Source organism: Bos indicus, chromosome 17 (genome assembly GCF_029378745.1).
Source record: "Bos indicus isolate NIAB-ARS_2022 breed Sahiwal x Tharparkar chromosome 17, NIAB-ARS_B.indTharparkar_mat_pri_1.0, whole genome shotgun sequence".
Lineage (NCBI taxonomy): Eukaryota > Metazoa > Chordata > Mammalia > Artiodactyla > Bovidae > Bos > Bos indicus.
This window is the reverse complement of record NC_091776.1, coordinates 6,160,788-6,181,425: the sequence shown is the minus strand read 5'-3', so window position 1 is coordinate 6,181,425 and position 20,638 is coordinate 6,160,788. Positions and strand designations below refer to the sequence as shown.

General features: G+C 43.1%; 1 protein-coding gene and 1 non-coding gene across 8 annotated transcripts in view; both read left to right on the top strand.

The window, feature by feature from the left end:
* Positions 1–20,638, top strand: part of FHIP1A (FHF complex subunit HOOK interacting protein 1A) — a 308,399-nt gene that overhangs the window by 219,204 nt on the left and 68,557 nt on the right. For all 7 annotated transcript variants that reach the window (XM_070769004.1, XM_070769003.1, XM_070769002.1 and 4 more), the window contains 2 exons: positions 6,872–7,030; positions 9,164–9,250. In XM_070769004.1, coding sequence (XP_070625105.1) covers positions 6,872–7,030; positions 9,164–9,250 — 246 coding nt within the window. The remainder of the gene's footprint in view (positions 1–6,871; positions 7,031–9,163; positions 9,251–20,638) is intronic.
* On the top strand, positions 13,213–13,349 carry LOC139176911 (small nucleolar RNA SNORA8). Its single transcript, XR_011561378.1, has one exon. It is a non-coding gene; the product is annotated as a small nucleolar RNA SNORA8 (small nucleolar RNA).

The following is a 20,638-nucleotide window of genomic DNA, read 5'->3' as shown; positions in this document are numbered from 1 at the left end:
CAGTTTTCTATAATTACATCTGACAACATAATTAAAAAAAAAAAAGACCTCTTATGTTGAAGATAAAAGCATACTCTATTAACCACCTGGCTAAGGACCACAATGACAAAAAGCTTTTTCTAATTAGTATGATTGTCAAAGTGTGTTAGCATCAGGCTCTGGGACGAGTAATGGCTCTTTAAGGAAACTGGGCCACTTTTGGAAACTTTTGTTCTGTGGTTTATAGGAAGAGCTTGCTGGTTCTGCCTTTTGTCTTAGGATGTGTTTTCCCAAGAAAAGAAAGATAATAAGGATACTCTAGGGAAGAATTTAGTGCCCACAAATGGTTGGGGACTCTGTGACCCTTGCTTCTTATGATTTTTAAAAACCAAGTATTGATGATTAAGCCCTTGTCACTTGTTGGCAGAAATTGAAAACAGCCTATACGTACATTTGGAAATGCACTTTGAAATAAGCAAGCTTTAGGTACACAGCCGCAGGTAGAAAGTTATTTATCCCATATCTAAAATTTATGAGGCTTTTTATTTTGGCATGTTGTCGCAAATGATCCCTACCAGGTGACTTGCTGCTAGCTTCAGACTAAAGCCATCTGCCGACAGTCTTCTCTGCTCCGGCTGAAATTAGCTGGGTACTGTTAGATGTTTAAAGTTAAAGGGGAACCTTTCCTGATGGCTCACTGCTGTGTGCTCGTCATTTTTTTCCCCCTCCATTGGAAACATTGCTTTGTATAAACCATGATGTCCACTTCTTTACATGCATGATTTCTTCTAATTGTTGCAACAACCCAGAGAAGAAACTGAACTTTGGAGGGCTTTAACAACTGCCTGTAAGTGGCAAAGTCAGAGCTGTGTTAGTCTGATACTGAAACCCAGGGTCTTGGCAGTTACCATGCTGTACTGTACTGCTGTCAGGGAAGTAGTTTGCTTTTCTAATTGTTGGTCATCTTTAGGGTTTTACATGGTCGTTCATTTTTTTTAAGACTTGAGAAAAGATAAATTAAAACTATTGGGTTATAGGACTTCGCTGGTGATCCAGTGCGGGGGATCGGGTTTGATCCCTGGTCAGGGAGCTAAGACTGTGCATACCACACAGCACAACCAAAAAAAATGGGGGTGGGGTGGGGTGGTGGTGTTCATATGTTGGGGATAAGTATAATGTTTGACAGTTACTTTTTGGTGGTCAGGATTAATAAAAGGCTAAAAGAATGGATGAGCATTTAAAAATATTAACTGTTGAATGTCAACATATATTTTGAATTTTGAAGTTAAAATTGTCTTAGATTGTACCATCAAACTCTTGGAAAAATTATCTGCAAACCTGTTGTTGCCTCTCCTTTCTCTTCTTCCTGTTCCCGTAATATTCCCTGCATTGTTTCTTTGAATGAGGGAGTGAATAAAGGTCAGCAGGAAGTAGTCACCAGTAGTAACAGTCCTTCTTGCATTTGTGGTTGATCAGCTGTCTCCTCCATCGCACCTGGTCAGACTTGTTCAGCGTTTGTTCCTCAGTCCCGACGCGGTGCCTGGCCTGTTGTTGGTGTTCTAGAAATGCATGTGGACTGGATGAAGGAATCTGAAATCTGAGCAAAGTCTTGGAAAGGATAAATGTGTAGCAGAAAGGATTTGCAGTCTTGCTCGTAAGACCATGTAGTCCTCTTCATCCTGCAGACTCTTCCTCCATGTTTCTTTGCCGTGCTGGAGACAATCGCAGGTCTGTTCACCGCAGCTGTCGGTGTCCAGGAACACACCGCACTGTCCTCCTGTGCAGGCGGGCTGAGTTCCCATCTCAGCCATGCCCTTTTCAGGACACTCTTTTAAAAAAGTGAATATTAGGTATGTGTTATTTTTAATTACTGTCACTGATGTATGTAATTTGAAAATTAATGTTGCTGTAATTATATTGATATACTGAATAGTTATTCCCAGCTTCTTAGTCAGACAAATTAAGCCTGTCTTTATGAATTCATCTTCAAAGGCTCAAAGTGGTTAAGGAATCGGGAGTATGCAGAATTAAAGCCTTTGTTCTGCGGTTAATTTAGCATGAGTTAGCAAATGTAATTGATTTTAAAAATGTGGCATCAAGATTAGATTTCCCTTCAAGGAGAACTTTTGGTCTCTGTTCTCTCTTTCCAGAGGTTTCTGATTTATAACAAGGAGCTCACTGGGGTCACATTCAAAACAGGAATTAAAGTGATTTGTTTGGGTTTGCTGACAAGGAGTTAAATGCTTTAAATAGAGGACATTCTTTCTTGGGACTGCAGATGCCTGATTTTGCAAAAGAGATACACTCTCTGTCTTGTTGACTGCTGTATATCCTGTGCTTAACATCGTGCCTGTCCTGAGGGTGCTCATTGACTTTTTTTTTTTTTTAAATAAGAAACCGAATGAATGAGTGAATAAAGGTCACTAGGAAACAGAGCAGAGAAATGTATATGATCTTTTGATTTTTCCAATGTTGAAACGATTCATCTCTTTGCCTTGCTGCCCTCACACACTCAGCCGTGGCTACTATTCCCCACCCCTCCCCCTCCAAGCCCTGCACCCACTCCCTCCCGTGGCATCAGTCATCCGGTTTCTCTGTACCAAGACCTCCAGGTGCCCTTATTGACGGATGTATTGCCCACGGAAAGTACTGCTAGGCTCTGACCGGACAGATCACCCCAATCTGCAGTGTGGACAGGAGTGAACTGATCAGGCCGGGTGAGATGGAGAAGACAGACCTTAAACTAACGAACGCAAGGAAGGCGGTTGCTGTACAGAGGGCTGCAGGGGGCGCTGTGGGAGCAAGCCAAGGGAGAGGGGGCGGCGACAGCTGGTAGATACTGCTTCCAGTATGGCATACCTGGAGCCACACCACCTGGCTTTCCATGGCTGATGTCAGGCACTATGGATTGTCATAGCTCAGCATCTGAACCTCCCTTCCCTTCTCTGGTCTGTATAAAGCCTGAGGTCTCATTTTTTGTCTTTTCATACTGTTCATGGGCTTCTCAAGGCAACAATACTGAAGTGGTTTGTCATTCCCTTCTCCAGTAGACCACATTTTGTCAGAACTCTCCACCATGCCCTACATGCATGGCTCATAACGTCACTGAGACAATGCTGTGGTCCATGTGATCAGTTTGATCAGTTTTCTGTGGTTGTGTTTTTCATTCTGTCTACTCTCTTACGATTATACAGTGGAAGTAAGAAATAGATTCAAGGGATTAGATCTGATAGAGTGCCTGAAGAATTATGGACAGAGGTTCATGACATTGTACAGGAGGCAGTGATCAAGACCATCCCCAAGAAAAAGAAATGCAAAAAGGCAAAATAGTTGTCTGATGAGGCCTTACAAATGGCTGAGAAAAGAAGAGAAGCGAAAGGTAAAGGAGAAAAGGAAAGATATGCCCATTTGAATGCAAAGTTCCAAAGAACAGCAAGGAGAGATAAGAAAGCCTTCCTTAGTGATTAATGCAAAGAAATAGAGGAAAACAATAGAATTGGAAAGACTAGAGATCTCTTCAAGAAAATTAGAGATACCAAGGGAACATTTCATGCAAAGATGGGCACAATAAAGGACTGAAATGGTACGGACCTAACAGAAGCAGAAGATATTAAGAAGAGCTGGCAAGAATACACGGAAGAACTATACAAAAATGATCTTCATGACCCAGATAACTATGATGGTGTGATCACTCACCTAGAGCGAGACATCCTGGAATGAGAAGTCAAGTGGGCCTTAGGAAGCATCACTATGAACAAAGCTAGTGGAGGTGATGGAATTCCAGTTGAGCTATTTCAAATCCTAAAAGATGAAACTGTGAAAGTGCTGCACTCAATCTGCCAGCAAATTTGAAAAACTCAGCAGTGGCCGCAGGACTGGAAAAGGTCTGTTTTCATTCCAATCCCAAAGAAAGGCAATGCCAAAGAATGCTCAAGCTACCGCACAATTGCACTCATCTCACATGCTAGCAAAGTAATGCTCAAAATTCTCCAAGCCAGGCTTCAACAGTACATGAACCGAGAACTTCCAGGTGTTCAAGCTGGTTTTAGAAAAAGCAGAGGAACCAGAGATCACATTGCCAACATCCGTTGGATCATCAAAAAAGCAAGAGAGTTCCAGAAAAACATCTATTTCTGTTTTATTGACTATGCCAAAGCCTTTGACTGTGTGGATCACAACAAACTGTGGAAAATTCTGAAAGAGATGGGAATACCAGACCACCTTACCTGCCTCCTGAGAAATCTGTATGCAGGTCAAGAAGCAACAGTCAGAACCAGACATGAAACAACAGACTGGTTCCAGATAGGGAAAGGAGTACATCAAGGCTGTGTATATTGTATAAATTAAATAAGTATTGCTTATTTAACTTATATGCAAAGTAGATCATGCGAAATGCCATACTGGATGCAGCACAAGCTGGAATCAGGATTGTCAGGAGAAATAGTAATAATCTCATATATGCAGATGACACCACCTTTATGGCAGAAAGCAAAGAAGAACTAAAGAGCCTCTTGATGAGGGTGAAAGAGGAGAGTGAAAAAGTTGACTTAAAACTCAACATTCAAAAAACTAGGATCATGGCATCCAGTCCCATCACTTCATGGCAAATAGATGGGGGAAACGTGGAAACAGTGAAAGGTTTTCTTTTCTTGGGCTCCAAAATCACTGCAGATGGTGACTGCAGCCATGAAATTAAAAGACACTTACTCCTTGGAAGAAAAGCTATGCCCAACCTAGACAGCATAATAAAAAGCAGAGACAGTACTTTTCTGACAAAGGTCCGTCTGGTCAAGGCTATGGTTTTTCCAGGGTCATGTACAGATGTGAGAGTTGGACCATAAAGAAAGTCGAGTACCAAAGAATTGATGCTTTTGAACTGTGGTGTTGGAGAAGACTCTTAGGAGTCACTTGGACTGCAAGGAGATCCAACCAGTCCATCCTAAAGGAAATCAACCCTGAATATTCATTGGAAGGACAGATGTTAAAGCTGAGACTCCAATACTTTGGCCACTTGATGCAAAGAACTGACTAATTGGAAAAGACCCTGATGCTGGGAAAGATTGGAGGTAGGAGGAGAAAGGGACGACAGAGGATGAGATGGTTGGATGACATCATCACCTCAATAGCATGAATTTGAGCAAGCTCCAGGAATTGGTGATGGACAGGGAGGCCTGGTGTGCTGCATTCCATAGGATTGCAAAGAGTAGGACACGACTGTGCAACTGAACTGTACTGAACTGAACTGAGGTCTCGTCTCCATGAGATGGCTCCAGAGGTCTGTCTACTGGGCTCTCCACTGGTTTGTCCCTTCAGTTCTGCAGTCTGTCCTGCAGAACAGTGCAGGGTCTGATTCAGGCATGCCTCGCCAGGCTCCTTCCATCTCTAACTCTATACTCCAGTAATATTGCACTTCTCTTCATTCCTGGAAGGTACCATCTTTTTTTGCTCCTTTATCCTTTTTACATCCTCTGCTCGAAATATTCTTGCTTCTAACAATATAAGAGCTTTTTTTTTTTTTTTTTTTTTTTTAAATAATAAAGCTCAATAAGAACTTTTTCTGGCTCTTACTCATTCTTCTGCAGCTCTTGGATATCACTTCTTCTGAGAACATTTCATGCTCCTAACACTCCCAAGTCTGGGTTGATCCATGGTGACATATTTTCTATGGTGTAGTCTAAGCATTTATGTACACTCCTATAATTGCCTGTTCATCTCTTATTAGTCTGTGGGATTGGTGAATACTTTGCTATTTCTTTGGGCCTAACTCAGAAGGGGCTGTTTTCTTGAATGCTTCTGTCCCGTTTGATCTCCTTATAACCTTAGGTTTACCTAGAGCAACACCTTTCACAGGTCACTCCCTTATTTCTGTTCTGGGTACTTCCTGTCCATCCTTTGCACATCTGCCTGGTCAGCATCCCTAGGGTGCTGGCTCGCATCACTTCCCTGTACCGTGAAATCCGTTGTTTCCCTTGGTTCTGTTTTCCACAAGGTAAAACTAGCAGGCACTCAGCATAAATGAGTGTCTTCTAGTTTTTTCTACATTTTCTACATTTCTGTCTTTGTTTAAGGCATCAGCATTTTCTTAACGACCAAGCTGGAAAACGCAACAGTTTGGAGTTCTCCCTGATCCTCAGTGACTGAACCTGAGCGCTGTCAGTGTCACACAGGGACACAGCAGGCAGAGGGGGCGGACCTCTCGACCTTGGGTTAAGACTGGGTTAGGGGGTACTTCAGTCAGAGCACCCTCCCCTCCACCCAACCTGTGAGCCCGCACTTCCTTTCTCCTTTCTCCCCACTGCCAATGCTTCAGTTTAGACCTCTTTAGCTCAGCTTGAAATGTCATGTCATCTAACTTTCTCCTAGACTGTGGAGATCTAAAGTGTCCACATGCGTGTGTCAGTCATGACCTTGAACACGGCTGCCGGGATCTTTCTCATCCAGCTGCTCGTGGTTCTCCCGTGACGTCTTCTGTCCCGGCCGCCTCAGTCCCAGGCGCTCCCCATGGACAGGGCTGTGGCCGTGTTGGGTGTGCACTCAGCGCAGTGTGATAGAACACGTTGTTGCTGAGTTCGCTTCTCTCCTGCACACACGTGGGGGCCATAACCACGTTTCCTTCATCTTGCGTCTGTCTTCCTCCCTCCCCCGACCCCAGCCCAGCGTCGGCCCGACACAGAAGAGGTCAGCGACCCGTAGTATCCGTGGACCCGGTGTTTCTGTTCCTCCTCCCTCCTCCTTCCAGGAACCTTCCGGGTTCCCTCCAGGCCGACAGCCTCTAACGCGGGAATCCCGCGCAAGTGCAGTCTGGGCCAGCGGCCGAGGCATCGAGTGGGAGCCACAGTTGCAGGTGAAGAGCTCAGGGAAAGTACTGATTGCACTTTTGTTTCTGAACCAGGTGCTTGCGACGGGGCTCAGTGGCCTGTACTCCTCCCTGCCTACCAAGCTGGAGGAGAAGGGCGAGGGGTGGCACTGCCTCCTGAGGGACGACTGGCTCCTGCTCCCGCCGCTCGTCCAGTTCATGAACTCGCTGGAGTTCTGCAACGCCGTCATCCAGGTGAGAGCGGCCAAGGGTCTGCCGCGGCCCATTCAGGACACAGACGATATGCTGAGTCTGCTGAGTCAGCTGATCACATCAGCGTTCCTTCTCTTATTGCAGTCAACGTTTGCGGAACACTGATGCTTTACTTTAAGCCTATTGAATGTCCTGGAATGAGTAAAAATGTTAGTTTATAGGTTTCGGGGAAGTTTTAATTGAGAAAAAAAATGAGTAGATTTTCTTTATCTTCCTTATAAAAAGTGTTAATTCTGTTTTGATTATCCACTTAACCAACAAAAGTAAGTTCAATGCTGGGCTCATTAAATAGATATTTTTAGGCTTCTAAGTATTCCAAATTATACCATTTTTACTTCAAGGTCTTCTTGGGAGTCTACAAAGCAAAACACTTTATTTTGCTTAATTGTGCATAGTACATAAAGGATATTGTTATCTCAATTGAATTTAGAAGACGTTAAGCATCTTCTTAGCAACACAAATTAAATTTGCTTTGAAATTGGCCTGCTTCGGGGGAAAAACAGCCACTGAACTCAAGTATATTTGGCTTTTTGATTAGATTTTTACCTTCAAATTTCTTGTTACTGTTTTCAGTAAAAAATCAGATCATATATATACTTAAGGGTGTAGTAGGTTTTCATTGAAAAATGTTTTATTTCTATATAGGACAAATATTACCTTAATACTAGATTTATTAAGAAATAAAATTTCTTTATGGTGATTGTAAGGGGGAAAATGTTAGTTATAATCTGTTTATCTACCAAATGAAAAAATAGCTTCTGGAAGAAAATGCAAGTAAATTACTTCAGTTCCGTCTCATTTTTATTGCTAAGTCAAAGGAGATTTTATTTATGTATAAGATAAATGGATTACATCTTAAGTTATTTTTTCCTTTAATATTACAGTCTGTCAACATTTTCTTGCAGAAGTTTGTGGAAATAAAAAAGATGGAACTATTAGTTTCTCCCCAAATGTACACAGAGAGTGAGATTATCAGTAATTTAAAGATCTAGACGCACTTCCCTAGAAATTGCTTTTTACTTTATTGTTTGACTCTGTTTTTATTTTTTTAAAGAAGGAGAAAGCTAACAGGCATGGTTGAGAACAGAGATACAGTTTATATCATATTCTGAGACTGAAGCCATATACTTTTAAGATTTTTTGTTTGGGGGTACTACTGAAAAGATTACAGTTGACCTTTGCACCTGAAGGTTTCACAGCTGTGGATTCCACCAACAGCAGATCTGAAAGTATTTCCAGAAGAATCCAGAAAGTTCCAAAGGGCAAAACTTGAATTTACTGTATGCCAGCAACTGTTTACTTAGCATTTATATTGTAGTTACTATTTGTATTGTAATAGGCATAATAAAGTAATGTAGAGATGATTTATACTATATGGGAAGACATGTGTAGATTATATGAAAACACTATGCCATTTTTATTTATAAGAGACTTAAGCATCCACAGATTTTGGTACTGTGGCAGTGGGGGCTGGTCATCCCAGAACCAATTCCCCACAGATACCGGGGATGATTGTATTTATAAAAGACGTCAGTAAGGCTTATCCATACTAAATATATTTTGAAAGTTAAATGTAGGAAATGTTGTATCTCTGATAATGTTTTCTGCTTTTTAGCATTATCTGTTTTTTATGAAAAGATTTTCTAAATGCCTTCCTCCCCAATATAAATGATTTTATCAGAGAATGCATTTCAAAGTGAGAATTTTTTTTCTGCTGACAAGATGAATGGTTTTAATTGTCCATTTTGACAGTTATTTTTTTTAAATTAGTCGCAAGTTGAGATAGGACATAAATGAAGTTATGGAGCAAAAATTATCCATTCCAGTTTGTTGACTTTAATTTATGAGCCCATGTACATATTCAGTCTATTTATTATGTTTTTCATTTTTTTTCCAAATAGAAATTTAAAATTACTGGTTTTAAAATTTGGAAGTCCAGGCTATTTATTTATGCTGAGATAAACCATCTGGAAGAATTACATGGTAGTTTGAAGTGTCAGTTATTCTTTAGCCATGAAATAAATGGCCAACATTTGGATTTCCTTTTTGAATTCAGGTTTGATTTTAAGAAGATCTAAAGATTGTCTTTTTCATGACTGTTTGTTTCTCTCTTAGGTGGCTCACCCTTTGATTCGTAATCAGCTTGTCAATTATATTTACAACGGATTCTTGGTACCAGTCTTGGCTCCAGCTCTCCATAAGGTCAGTGATTGGCTGATGTCATCTCTTGTCTGTTTCTTGTACAACTGATAGAAGCCGAGGAAGGAAGACACAGTATCATTGACTTGGTGGTGACTTCGCTTTATTTTCCTTCTCATTTCATTCATGTTCCTTACCAGTGTCAATTACAGATCTTAATGATGGTGACAGCTTACATCTGACGGGATCCATTTGAGTAGGGCCCTGTGAATATCAAGTAAGCTGGTGTAAATGAACATTGGCACCTGGACTGACTCTTGTGTCTACTTGATTTCATAGGTAGTAGCCACTTGAAACTCTCTGTTAAGCTCTCCTCTGAGCTAACATGGCTCATAGTTTCATTGAGTTCAACAAGGCTGTGGTCCACGTGATCAGTTTGGTTAATTTTCTATGATTGTGGTTTTCATTCTGTCTGCCCTGTGATGGATAAGGATAAGAGGCTTATGGAAGCTTCCTGATGGGAGAGACTGACAGAGGGGGAAACTGGGTCTTGTTCTGGTGGGCGGGGCCATGTTCAGTTAGGTTCAGTTGCTCAGTTGTGTCCGACTCTTTGCCATCCCATGGACTGCAGCATGCCAGGCCTTCCTGTCCATCACCAACTCCCAGAGTTTATCTAAACTCATGTCCATTGAGTTGGTGATGCAATCCAACCATCTCATGCTCTGTCATCCCCTTCTCCTGCCTTCAATCTTTCCCAGCATCAGGGTCTTTTCTAGTTAGTCGGTTCTTTGCATCAGGTGGCCAAAGTATTGGAGTCTCAGCTTTAACATCTGTCCTTCCAAATGAATATTCAGGGTTGATTTCCTTTAGAATGGATCTTCTTGGTTGGATCTCCTTGCAGTCCAAGTGACTCTTAAGAGTCTTCTCCAACACCACAGTTCAAAAGCATCAATTCTTCAGTACTCAACTTTCTTTATGGTCCAATTCTCACATCCATACATGACCACTGGAAAAACCATAGCTTTGACTAGACAGACCTTTGTCAGAAAAGTAATGTCTTTGCTTTTTAATACGCTATCTAGGTTGGTCATAGCTTTTCTTCCAAGGAGTAAGTGTCTTTTAATTTCATGGCTGCAGTCACCATCTGCAGTGATTTTGGAGCCCCCAAAAATAAAAGTCTCTCATTGTTTCCATTGTTTCTCCATCCATTTGCCATGAAGTGATGGGACTGGATGCCATGATCTTTGTTTCCTGAATGTTGAGCTTTAAGCCAACTTTCTTACTCTCCTCTTTCACCCTCATCAAGAGGCTTTTTAGTTCTTCGCTTTCTGCCATAAGGGTGGTGTCATCTGCATATCTGAAGTTATTGATATTTCTCCCAGCAATCTTGATTCCAGCTTGTGCTTCATCCAGCCCAGCATGTCTCATGATGTACTCTGCATACAAGTTAAATAAGCAGGGTGACAATATACAGCCTTGACATACTCCCTTTCCTATTTGGAACCAGTCTGCTGTTCCATGTCCAGTTCTAACTGTTGCTTCCTGACCTGCATACAGATTTCTCAAGAGGCAGGTCAGGTGGTCTGGTATTCCCATCTCTTGAAGAATTTTCCACAGTTTGTTGTGATCCACACAGTCAAAGGCTTTGATGTAGTCAATAAAGCAGAAGTAGATGTTTTTCTGGAACTCTCTTGCTTTTTCGATGATCCAGCAGATTTGGCAGTTTGATCTCTGGTTCCTCTGCCTTTTCTAAATCCAACTTGAACATCTGGAAGTTCATGGTTCATGTATTTTTGAAGCCCGGCTTGGAGAATTTTGAGCATTACTTTGCTAGCGTGTGAGATGAGTGCAATTGTGCGGTAGTTTGAGCATTCTTTGACATTGCCTTTCTTTGGGATTGGAATGAAAACGGACCTTTTCCAGTCCTGTGGCCACTGCTGAGTTTCAAATTTGCTGGCATATTGAGTACAGCACTTTCACAGCATCATTTTTGAGGATTTGAAATAGCTCAACTGGGATTCCATTACCTCCACTAGCTTTGTTTGTAGTGATGCTTCCTAAGGCCCACTTGACTTCACATTCCAGGATGTCTGGCTCTAGGTGAGTGATCACACCATTGTGATTATCTGGGGCATGAAGATCTCTTTTGTATAGTTGTCCTGTGTATTCCTGCCACCTCTTCTTAATATCTTCTTCTGTTAGGTCCATACCATTTCTGTCATTTATCGAGCGCATCTTTGCATGAAATGTCCCCTTGGTATCTCTAATTTTCTTGAAGAGATCTCTAGTCTTTCCCATTCTGTTGTTTTCCTATATTTCTCTGCACTGATCACTGAGGAAGGCTTTCTTATCTCTTCTTGCTGTTCTTTGGAACTCTGCATTCAAATGGGTATATCTTTCCTTTTCTCCTTTGCTTTTGACTTCTCTTCTTTTCTCAGCTATTTGTAAGGCCTCCTCAGACAGCTATTTTGCTTTTTTGCATTTCTTTTTCTTGGGGATTGATCCCTGTCTCCTGTACAATGTCACAAACCTCCGTCCATAGTTCATCAGGCACTCTGTCTATCAGATCTAGTCCCTTAAATGTGTTTCTCACTTCCACTGTATAATTGTTAAGATTTGAATTAGGGCATACCTGAATGGTCTAGTGGTTTTCCCTACTTTCTTCAATTTAAGTCTGAATTTGGCAATAAGGAGTTCATGATAAGTTCATAATAAGGGGCCAAGTTCAGTAAATCTTTAATCCAATTTTCTATTGGTGGGCGGGGCTGTGTTCCCTCCCTGATGCTTGACCTGAGGCCACGCTATGTGGAGGTAATGAAGATAATGGCGACCTCCTTCACACCTTCACACGTTCCCCTGCAGGCACACTGTACTCAGTGCCCCGACCCTGGAGCAGGCCACCTCCGACCCGTGCCTCTGCCAGAGACTCCCGGACACTCATGGGTTTGTCTGGCTCAGCCTCTTGTGGTGTCACTGCTCCTTTGTCCTGGGTCCTGGTGTGCACAAGGTTATTTTTTGTGCCCTCCAATAGTCTGTTTCCCCAGTCCTGTGTAAGTTCTGGCAGCTCCAAGAGGGCTTATGCCATACCCAGGTCTGCCACACCCAGACCACTGCTGACCGGTAGCTCCACAAGAGACACTCAGAGTTCTGGCTCCGTCTCTGAGGGTTGGGCCTGTGTTCCGTGCCCTTCCCAGGTCTGAGCAGCTCAGGTGACCAAATGCTTCGCGAGCACTGTCCCAGGTGGACCCTGTGTCTTACTCACCTCCCAGTCCTGCCACTGGGTTTCCCTGGGGCGCTGATGAGATTGCAGCAGCCCCTGCCTTGGGCTCTGGTGGTCCCAAGCCTGCCTCTCTGCCTCTGGGTGGGGAGGGGCCTGTCCCAAGCCTGCTTCTCTGCCTCTGGGTGGGGAGGGGCCTGTACGCAGCCTGCTCGCTCTCCTTTGGTATTCTCTCAATCCTTTGTTCTGTGAGCGGGCCAGGCTGCAGAGCTGCAGATTAGGTTGTTAGGCTAGAGCCTTTGGCAGGAAAGTTCTCTTTTCCGCAGTTGCAGTTAGATGTGTATTAATTTCTTTTTTATTTTTCTCCTGGTTATGTTGCCTTCAGAGATTCCAAAACTCTCTACAGACCCACCTGTGAGAGGGTTTCCTGCTGTGTGGAAACTCCTCCTCCTTCACGACTCCCTCCCCAGGACAGGTCTCTGTCCATAACTCTTTTGTCCCTCTTTTTATGTTTTATATTTTGTCCTACCTCCTTTCAAAGAGAATGGGCTGCCTTTCTGGATGCCTGGTGTCTTCCACCAGGGTTCAGAAGTTGTTTTGTGGAAGTTGCTCAGCGTTCAAATGATCTTTTGGTGAATTTGTGGGGGAGAAAGTGGTCTCCCCATCCTACTCCTCCACCATCTTGTTTAACAAATAGATTCGAGGGATTAGATCTGATAGACAGAGTGCCTGAAGAACAATGGATGGAGGTTCTTGACACTGTAAAGGAGGCAGTGATCAAAACCATCCTCAAGAAAAAGAAAAGCATTGCACTGCATGGTATCTGCATTCAGCAGTTTGTTCCTGCTGGCTGTTCAAAAGACAGTGCGATATAAATTCAGTATCTGGCATCATTGGTTTTTTTGCTTTGTGCATGTTAGACCTGGTATTTCTACTGATACAGTATCCTTTTAGTTTCTTATACTGGTCAGTTTGACAGAATCTTCAATAGTAACTAATACTTTTTTTTTCTATGGTTGTCATTAAGAACTAGACAGATCCCATCTCTTGACCCTAAACAGGATCCTATAGTAAACTGCTTGAGGAAATTGGATCTTGAAGATTACAGGTGGCAAACTTTGAAGTGAATTCCACTGAAGATCGAAGAGGCCCAGCTAAAACAACTGTGGCAAGCATCGCAGCTGTGGATTGAGCAGAACTTTTAGAAAGGGCTACCTTGAAGATGACAACCTTGGAGGAGCTATGGTGATTGGCAGTGGAAAGAATCAGAATGTGTGAAAATCCTTAAAAATGTATTGACTTAAATAACTTTGCCTATGTTATGAATAAAAAGAAACCTTTGTGCAGAAAGTCAGCATATAAAAAAAAAAAGAAAAGCAAAAAGGCAAAATGATTGTCTGAGGAGGCCTTACAAATAGCTGAGAAAAGAAGAGAAGTGAAAGGCAAAAGAGAAAAGGAAAGATATACCCATTTGAACGCAGAGTTCCGAAGAATAGAAAGGAGAGATAAGAAAGCCTTCCTCAGTGATCAATGCAAAGAAATAGAGGAAAACAACAGAATGGGAAAGATTAGAGATCTCTTCAAGAAAATTAGAGATACTAAGGGAACATTTCATGCAAAGATGGGCTCGATAAAGGACAGAAATAGTATGGACCTAACAGAAGCAGAAGATATTAAGAAGAGGTGACAAGAATACAGAGAAGAACTGTACAAAAAAGATCTTCACGACCCAGATAATCACCATGCTGTGATCACTCACCTAGAGCTAGACATCCTGGACTGTGAAGTCAAGTGGGCCTTAGGAAGCATCACTATGAACAAAGCTAGTGGAGGTGATGGAATTCCAGTGGAGCTATTTCAAATCCTGAAAGATGATGCTGTGAAAGTGCTGCACTCAATATGCCAGCAAATTTGAAAAACTCAGCAGTGGCCACAGGACTAGAAGAGGTCAGTTTTCATTCTAATCCCAAAGAAAGGCAATGCCAAAGAATGTTCAAAGTACCACACAATTACACTCATCTCACATACTAGCAAAGTAATGCTCAAAATTCTTCAAGCCAGGCTTCAACAATATGTGAACTATGAACTTCCAGATGTTCAAGCTGGAATTAGAAAAGACAAAGGAATCAGAGATCAAATTGCCAATATCCATTGGATCATCAAAAAAGCAAGAGTATTAGAGCTTCAGCTTCAGCATCAGTCCTTCCAGTGAATATCCAGGATTGATTTCTTTTAGGATTGACTGGTTTGATCTCCTTGCTGTCCAAGGAACTCTCAAGAGTGTTCTCCAACACCACTTATGATTCTCTCATTTTATGTAATGAATCAATGGATATATTTTCTATTGTGAGATGTCAAGAGACATCCATGGACCTAGAATTCTAATTTTAAAGAGTTTTGCCTTACTAAGTAAAGAGACATATAAGTATTTAATTTGGAGGATCTTTGTCAAGTTATTTAATTACCAGCCCTGGCAGGGAGAGAAGCAAGAAGCAACCTACCATATGCATTTTGATGACATGCTCACTCTTGTGGGTCTGATGGTCCGTTTTGAAGAACACCTGCGCATGGCGACTTTGAAACTTGGCTGTGATGCTGGTGGTCGTTCTTGTTTAGAGCTTTAGGTCTCGATGGAAGATGTTCCCCTTTCTCACCATTTACCCACTCCGGTGTTCTTGCCTGGAGAATCCCAAGGCGGGGGAGCCTGGTGGGCTGCCATCTATGGGGTCACACAGAGTCGGACATGACTGAAGCGACTTAGCAGCAGCAATGCCTTTTGAGCACAGGGAGGTGTTTTCCAAAACAAACAGCGTACCTAGTTTGACTAGGGCTTTTGTGTTACTTCCGTGTTCAGAAGTATTGTATTATAGAAATAATATCTTGTATCTTGTATCTGTTTCCATGTTATCTTTCTGTTAAATATCTTGCTCTTCTCGTGGAGGGCTGGGTGTCCTGTGTTGAAGGTCTGTAAGCCTCTTCATGGAAGAATTTTCCTTTATGGGAAAATAGAATGGTGCCCTGAAAATTCCTTGGCAGTAATTATCCACAGTATACTGGCCCGGTAATTCCCACGGACAGAGGAGCCTTGCGGCCTACAGTCCCTGACACCTCGGGTTTGGACACGACTTAGCAACTAAACAACAACAGTTACTCACATACTGTCTCGCACATTTAGACTTTCTTCCTCATTTATTGTCATCTTTTTTCTCATTGGCTGATACTAAATAAATTCCCAAGTCATTATTATAATACAGTAAATCCTCTATGTATGAAGCTTCAGTTGCAATCTTTCAAAGATGAAAATGCACCCCTGTATGTTGTCCTGTACTGCTGTACTGTACTGTAAGATAAAAAGTGTTTACTTTTTGTGTTTGTTTTTTCTGTACTGTTTGTGCAAAACTATTATAAGGCTGTTACAGTACAGCACTATATAACTGTTGTGTTTGTTGGGTACCTAGGCTGACTTCCCTGGTGGCTCAGACGATAAATCGTCTGTCTACAATGTGGGAGACCCAGGTTTGATCCCTGGGTTGGGAAGATCCCCTGGAGAAGGAAATGGCAATCCACTCCAGGACTATTGCCTGGAAAATCCCACGGACAGAGGAGCCTAGTAGGCTACAGTCCATGGGGTCCCAAAGAGTCGGACACGCCCGAGCGACTTCACTTTCACTTAGGCTGACTTTGTTGGATTTACAAACAAATTGAACTTAAGGAACGTGCTCTCGGAATGTGCTCTCGGAACAGAACTTGTTCGTAGATAGGGGACTTACTGTAGTTATAATCGTAATTGTTATCTGTCTAGGATATTTTATGTTATTTTAATTAGCATACCTTAAAGTTGCAAATATTAATGATAGCTCTTTATCCACATTCGAGGTTGAGATCCGCCTCAGAGAGCTGTTAGGAAGCTCTGACTGGTCTCTGAGTGCCTTCCCTTCATAGCACAAGTGGAATTAAATTATTCAAAGTGCGGACCTCGGGTGACGTCTCCACAGTGCTCTGCCTGCTTCTTGAGGGTAGGGTTCACCCCTGCTTTGTTTACTGGGGAATCTCCAGTGCTGAGCACAGAACCTTAGACCTGGGAGGCTGAGTAAACAGCACATGTACGGAATGATGTTTGTTAAAATGTTGAACACTCAGTACATTTCCAGACAGTGGTTCATAGGGGAAAATTAAAGCACTTACACATATGAACTAATATTGTTCTCAATTATGCCCATAATTAAACTATGGGACGTAAAAATCATCAAGTTATTAATACATGCTTATTGTGGAAAGAAGCAGTCAGTGCTGAATATGTAAATTACAAAGAGAACATGACTATATTAGGCTGAATTTCTGTCCCTGAAAAATTCCTTAACATTTATCCATTGCAGACCGTTTCTCCCAGGGCTGTTTAGTGACTAGGGAGAGTGTTTCCTTCTTAATTTATTTTCCTCCCTGCTCTCCATTTTTCATTGTTTGTGTTTTTATCGTGTAGAATGAGAAGTTTTAGGAAGAAGCAGGGCGCAGGGGGAGGTGAAGGGCCCCTCCACTGGCTCTCAGCTCCCTGTGTGGTGGCTGATGCCTCTCAGGGGCAGCAGGACGGGCTCGGAGCGGGGCGCGGAGACCAGAGCTCGGTGTTTCTGAGGGGGTCCCCGTGGGAGCACACGCAGCCCGTGTCCTTGCCTTTGACACAGCAGGGACACCTGGAAGTCTCAGGTCTCCTGGACAGGCTCCGTGTGTGTCCCTCGCTTTGAGCCTTCTTTAATATCCTAAATAAATTTTGCCCGTGGACTCTCTCAGCTCCCAATTTATGTCTAACATTTTAGTTTCCTCCCTCAATGGTGGCAGTTTGCAGGGGTGAACTTACTCCCACTGTCTCATAAATAGTCTCATAAATAGTATAAATACATTTAGGTTTAAAAATTTTCCTGCCTCACAGTCAGTACTCACAGTGTTTCCACTGCATTTCTTAACCAGAGATGAAGTCATTACAAAGGGTGAAGTGAGCGAAGTTGCTCAGTCGTATCCGACTCTTTGCGACCCCATGGACTGTAGCCTACCAGGCTCCTCCATCCATGGAATTTTCTAGGCAAGAGTACTGGAGTGGGTTGCCATTTCCTTCCCATGGGATCTTCCCGACTCAGGGATCGAACCCAGGTCTCCTGCATTGCGGGCAGACGCTTTGTAGAGGGTAGCAAAAGGTGGCGGGGGCGGGGGGGTTTGCTGGGAATCTTGACAAGTGAAGAGCATCTCCTCCTGTCTTCTCCCCACTCTGCACATGTGTAAAATGCCTTTGCATATGCTGTCTCTGTGCTGTCTTTATCTTGTGCTGTGGGGTGGCCGCTTACTCTTCTGTGTTGGGGCAAAGGAGTATCTGCATAGTTTTCTGTAGAGTGTGTGTGTGTGTGTGTGTGTGTGTGTGTGTGTGTGTGTGTGTGTGTAGGCCCATAATCCCTTATTCACTCTCCAAACTTCAAGAAGTTCCGAAAGCTCCATATGGTGTTACAATAGATAGCTTATGGTGAACGGTGTCAGATTCACGCTCTTGGAAGGAGAGGGTTTTGCTTGCTTTGGGACAAGAGACGTGGCTTCAGGCACTCAGAGCTTCCTGTGACAAAAGTTTTATTGCAGTGCAGAAGGAATAGAGAAAGCTTCTGACACAGATGTCAGAAGGGGGCAGAGAGTGCCCTACTCGGTAGTTTCGGTCGGGCTTTATATACTTTTTCAATTGGTTATTAACAATAGAAAGGTCTTACCAGACCTACTCCCACAACATACATCTTAAGATGACAGGATTAGTCAGAAGGTTCTTGTTAAGGAGGAACATGTCCTCAAGCAGGATGCATTGTTGTTCTATAATCATTAGCACAGAATTTAAGGAAAAGCATACCCTTGAGCAAGATGAGTTATTTTGTTGTGTAATCACTAGCTTAAAGAAAGTTAGTCTTAAAGTGAAAGTGAAGTCGCTCAGTCATGTCCGACTCTTTGCGACCCCACGGAATGTAGCCTACCAGGCTCCTCTGTCCATGGGATTTTCCAGGCAATAGTACTGGAGTGGATTGCCATTTCCTTCTCCAGCGGATCTTCCCAACCCAGGGATCGAACCCGGGTCTCCCGCATTGTAGACAAACACTTTAAAGATTGTTGTCATAACAACTCAGAGTTTAAGAAAAAAACATCTTATGTAACTAAGGGAAAGGAATGTAGGAAAAAAAAGTTTGTCCCTTTCTCCTTCTTGAGAGCCCTGAGCTCCTTATTAACCTACCTAAGAATTAACTCTCAGAATCTGACCTTTGCTGAACTCATTTGGTGGCAAACCCATACCTGATCTGTCTCAAGGTTATTCATTTTTATATCACTTGTGTTATATACAAACATTAGCTTGTATGTTTCATGGAAGACATATTAACATATGATTATAGAGTTTTGCCCTGGACCTGCTGGTTTGTTATGTCAGATATGACAGATGTCTGTATATATTACTTTTTGAAAAGTTTTGGATTACAAAATACACATGGTTTCCAGGGTTTTGGATAAGGGATTCGAGCCTATTTTGGACATTTGGGAAAGGACCCATTTCTGGAGATGGGTAAAAATCATACTTTGTAAAAATCATATTAAAGAAAATGATACCATGTTAATACGGTTCATTTAGGAATTAGATCCAGCCACAGATACCGACATCACATTGTCTAAAGCTGGTTATTCATGACCTTTGATTAATGGGACCGCCCTTATTCAGCAAGAGCAAGTTCTGTTGTTTCTGTCTGTATGTTTAATATATCAAAGCTCAGTTTTCAAGCCTAAACATTTATTGGGATGGTCATATTAGTCTGGGTCCTCAGAGAAGAGGATGCCACAATGGAATTACATGTTCAAGGGTTTTATTAGGGGAAATGCTTGTGAGAGAGAAAGCAGGAAGAGAGATGGGGAGGGCTGGGCGAGTTGTCAGGCTGCAGATCTGAGCCTGGGTGAAGGGAGGAGGCAGAGGTTGGCTGGAGTGTCCGAGACTTCTGTGCGATATGAGAAAAGCCATCAGAGGAGGCCTGCAGCTCCCAGGGACCGGTCTGCCTTCGCATCCCTCAGTAGAAGCAGCCAGCCTGGACTCTGTAGTGATGTCACTTCTGCCTGTTGTATTGTTCACAGTAGTCGCCAAGTCTGCCCACTTTCAATGGGAGATGATAAAGAGTGTCGAAGAATTTGTGGCCGTATTCTGGGCATTTCCATGGTTACCGCCCTGGGACTGAAGGTTTGGAGGATCGGAGGGCTGAATGGAGAGGGCCCCTTGATGAGAACCAGGATCCTGGGATGTGGGTTACAACCAGTCTATGATGGAGTCAGGAGATAGTCCAACTTCACTCTCCTTCCTCCCTGTCATCGCCTGGTCTCCACTGGGTGAACCCAAGTGGAATCCAGGTGGCAAGGGAATCCTGGAGAAAAAAGTGGCGCATACAGAGCAGGGTGAAAAGAGTAGCTGCAGACGGGAACATGGGAGTGGTCAGCACACATCTACACTCGCCTCCGCATCGCTGCTCCCCAGGTACAACCGCTGGTGTTCCCCTTGCCAGGTAATTGTGCTTAGTCACTCAGTCGTGTCTGACTCTTTGCGACTCCTGGAACTGTAGCCCACCAGGCTGCTCTGTCCATGAAATTTTCCAGGCCAGACTAATACAGTGGGTTGCCATTTCCTCCTCCAGGGGATCTTCCCAACCCAGGGATTGAACCCACCTCTCCTGCATCTCCTGCATTGCAGACAGATTCTTTACCTGCTAAGCCTTCAGGGAAGCCAAGTCATTAAATGCATTGTAAACATTTGCTTAAAATATTGGAATTTTAAAGAATCACTTTATTTACAAACCTGAGGCTTCTGACTCCTAGACCGGAGCTGTCTGCTTTCCCTCTGACCTCCACCCTTCAGAGCCTCCTGTTCTCCTTTAGTCTGTCTGACTCCTCTCCTTTTCTGCCTTACATGGGGGCGTGCCCAGGGCCTGGGCTCAGCTGATCAGCCGGGATCAACTACCAGCTGAATCTCTGCCTGAGTGACCTGCTGCGCCCTCAGACTTAGACTGTCAAAGCCACGCTCATATGATCTGTTTCTCCCTGGCCACCTTAGGATAGCCTCTGTGCGCCTCCTTGGTGGGAGTGACACCATTTCCCCCCAGTTGCCTGGTCTACAAGCCTTGGTTATTCCTGAATCTCTTCTCATACTCCTCCCTCATCTAAGGCCAGCCTTGTCCCATAAGGTTCTT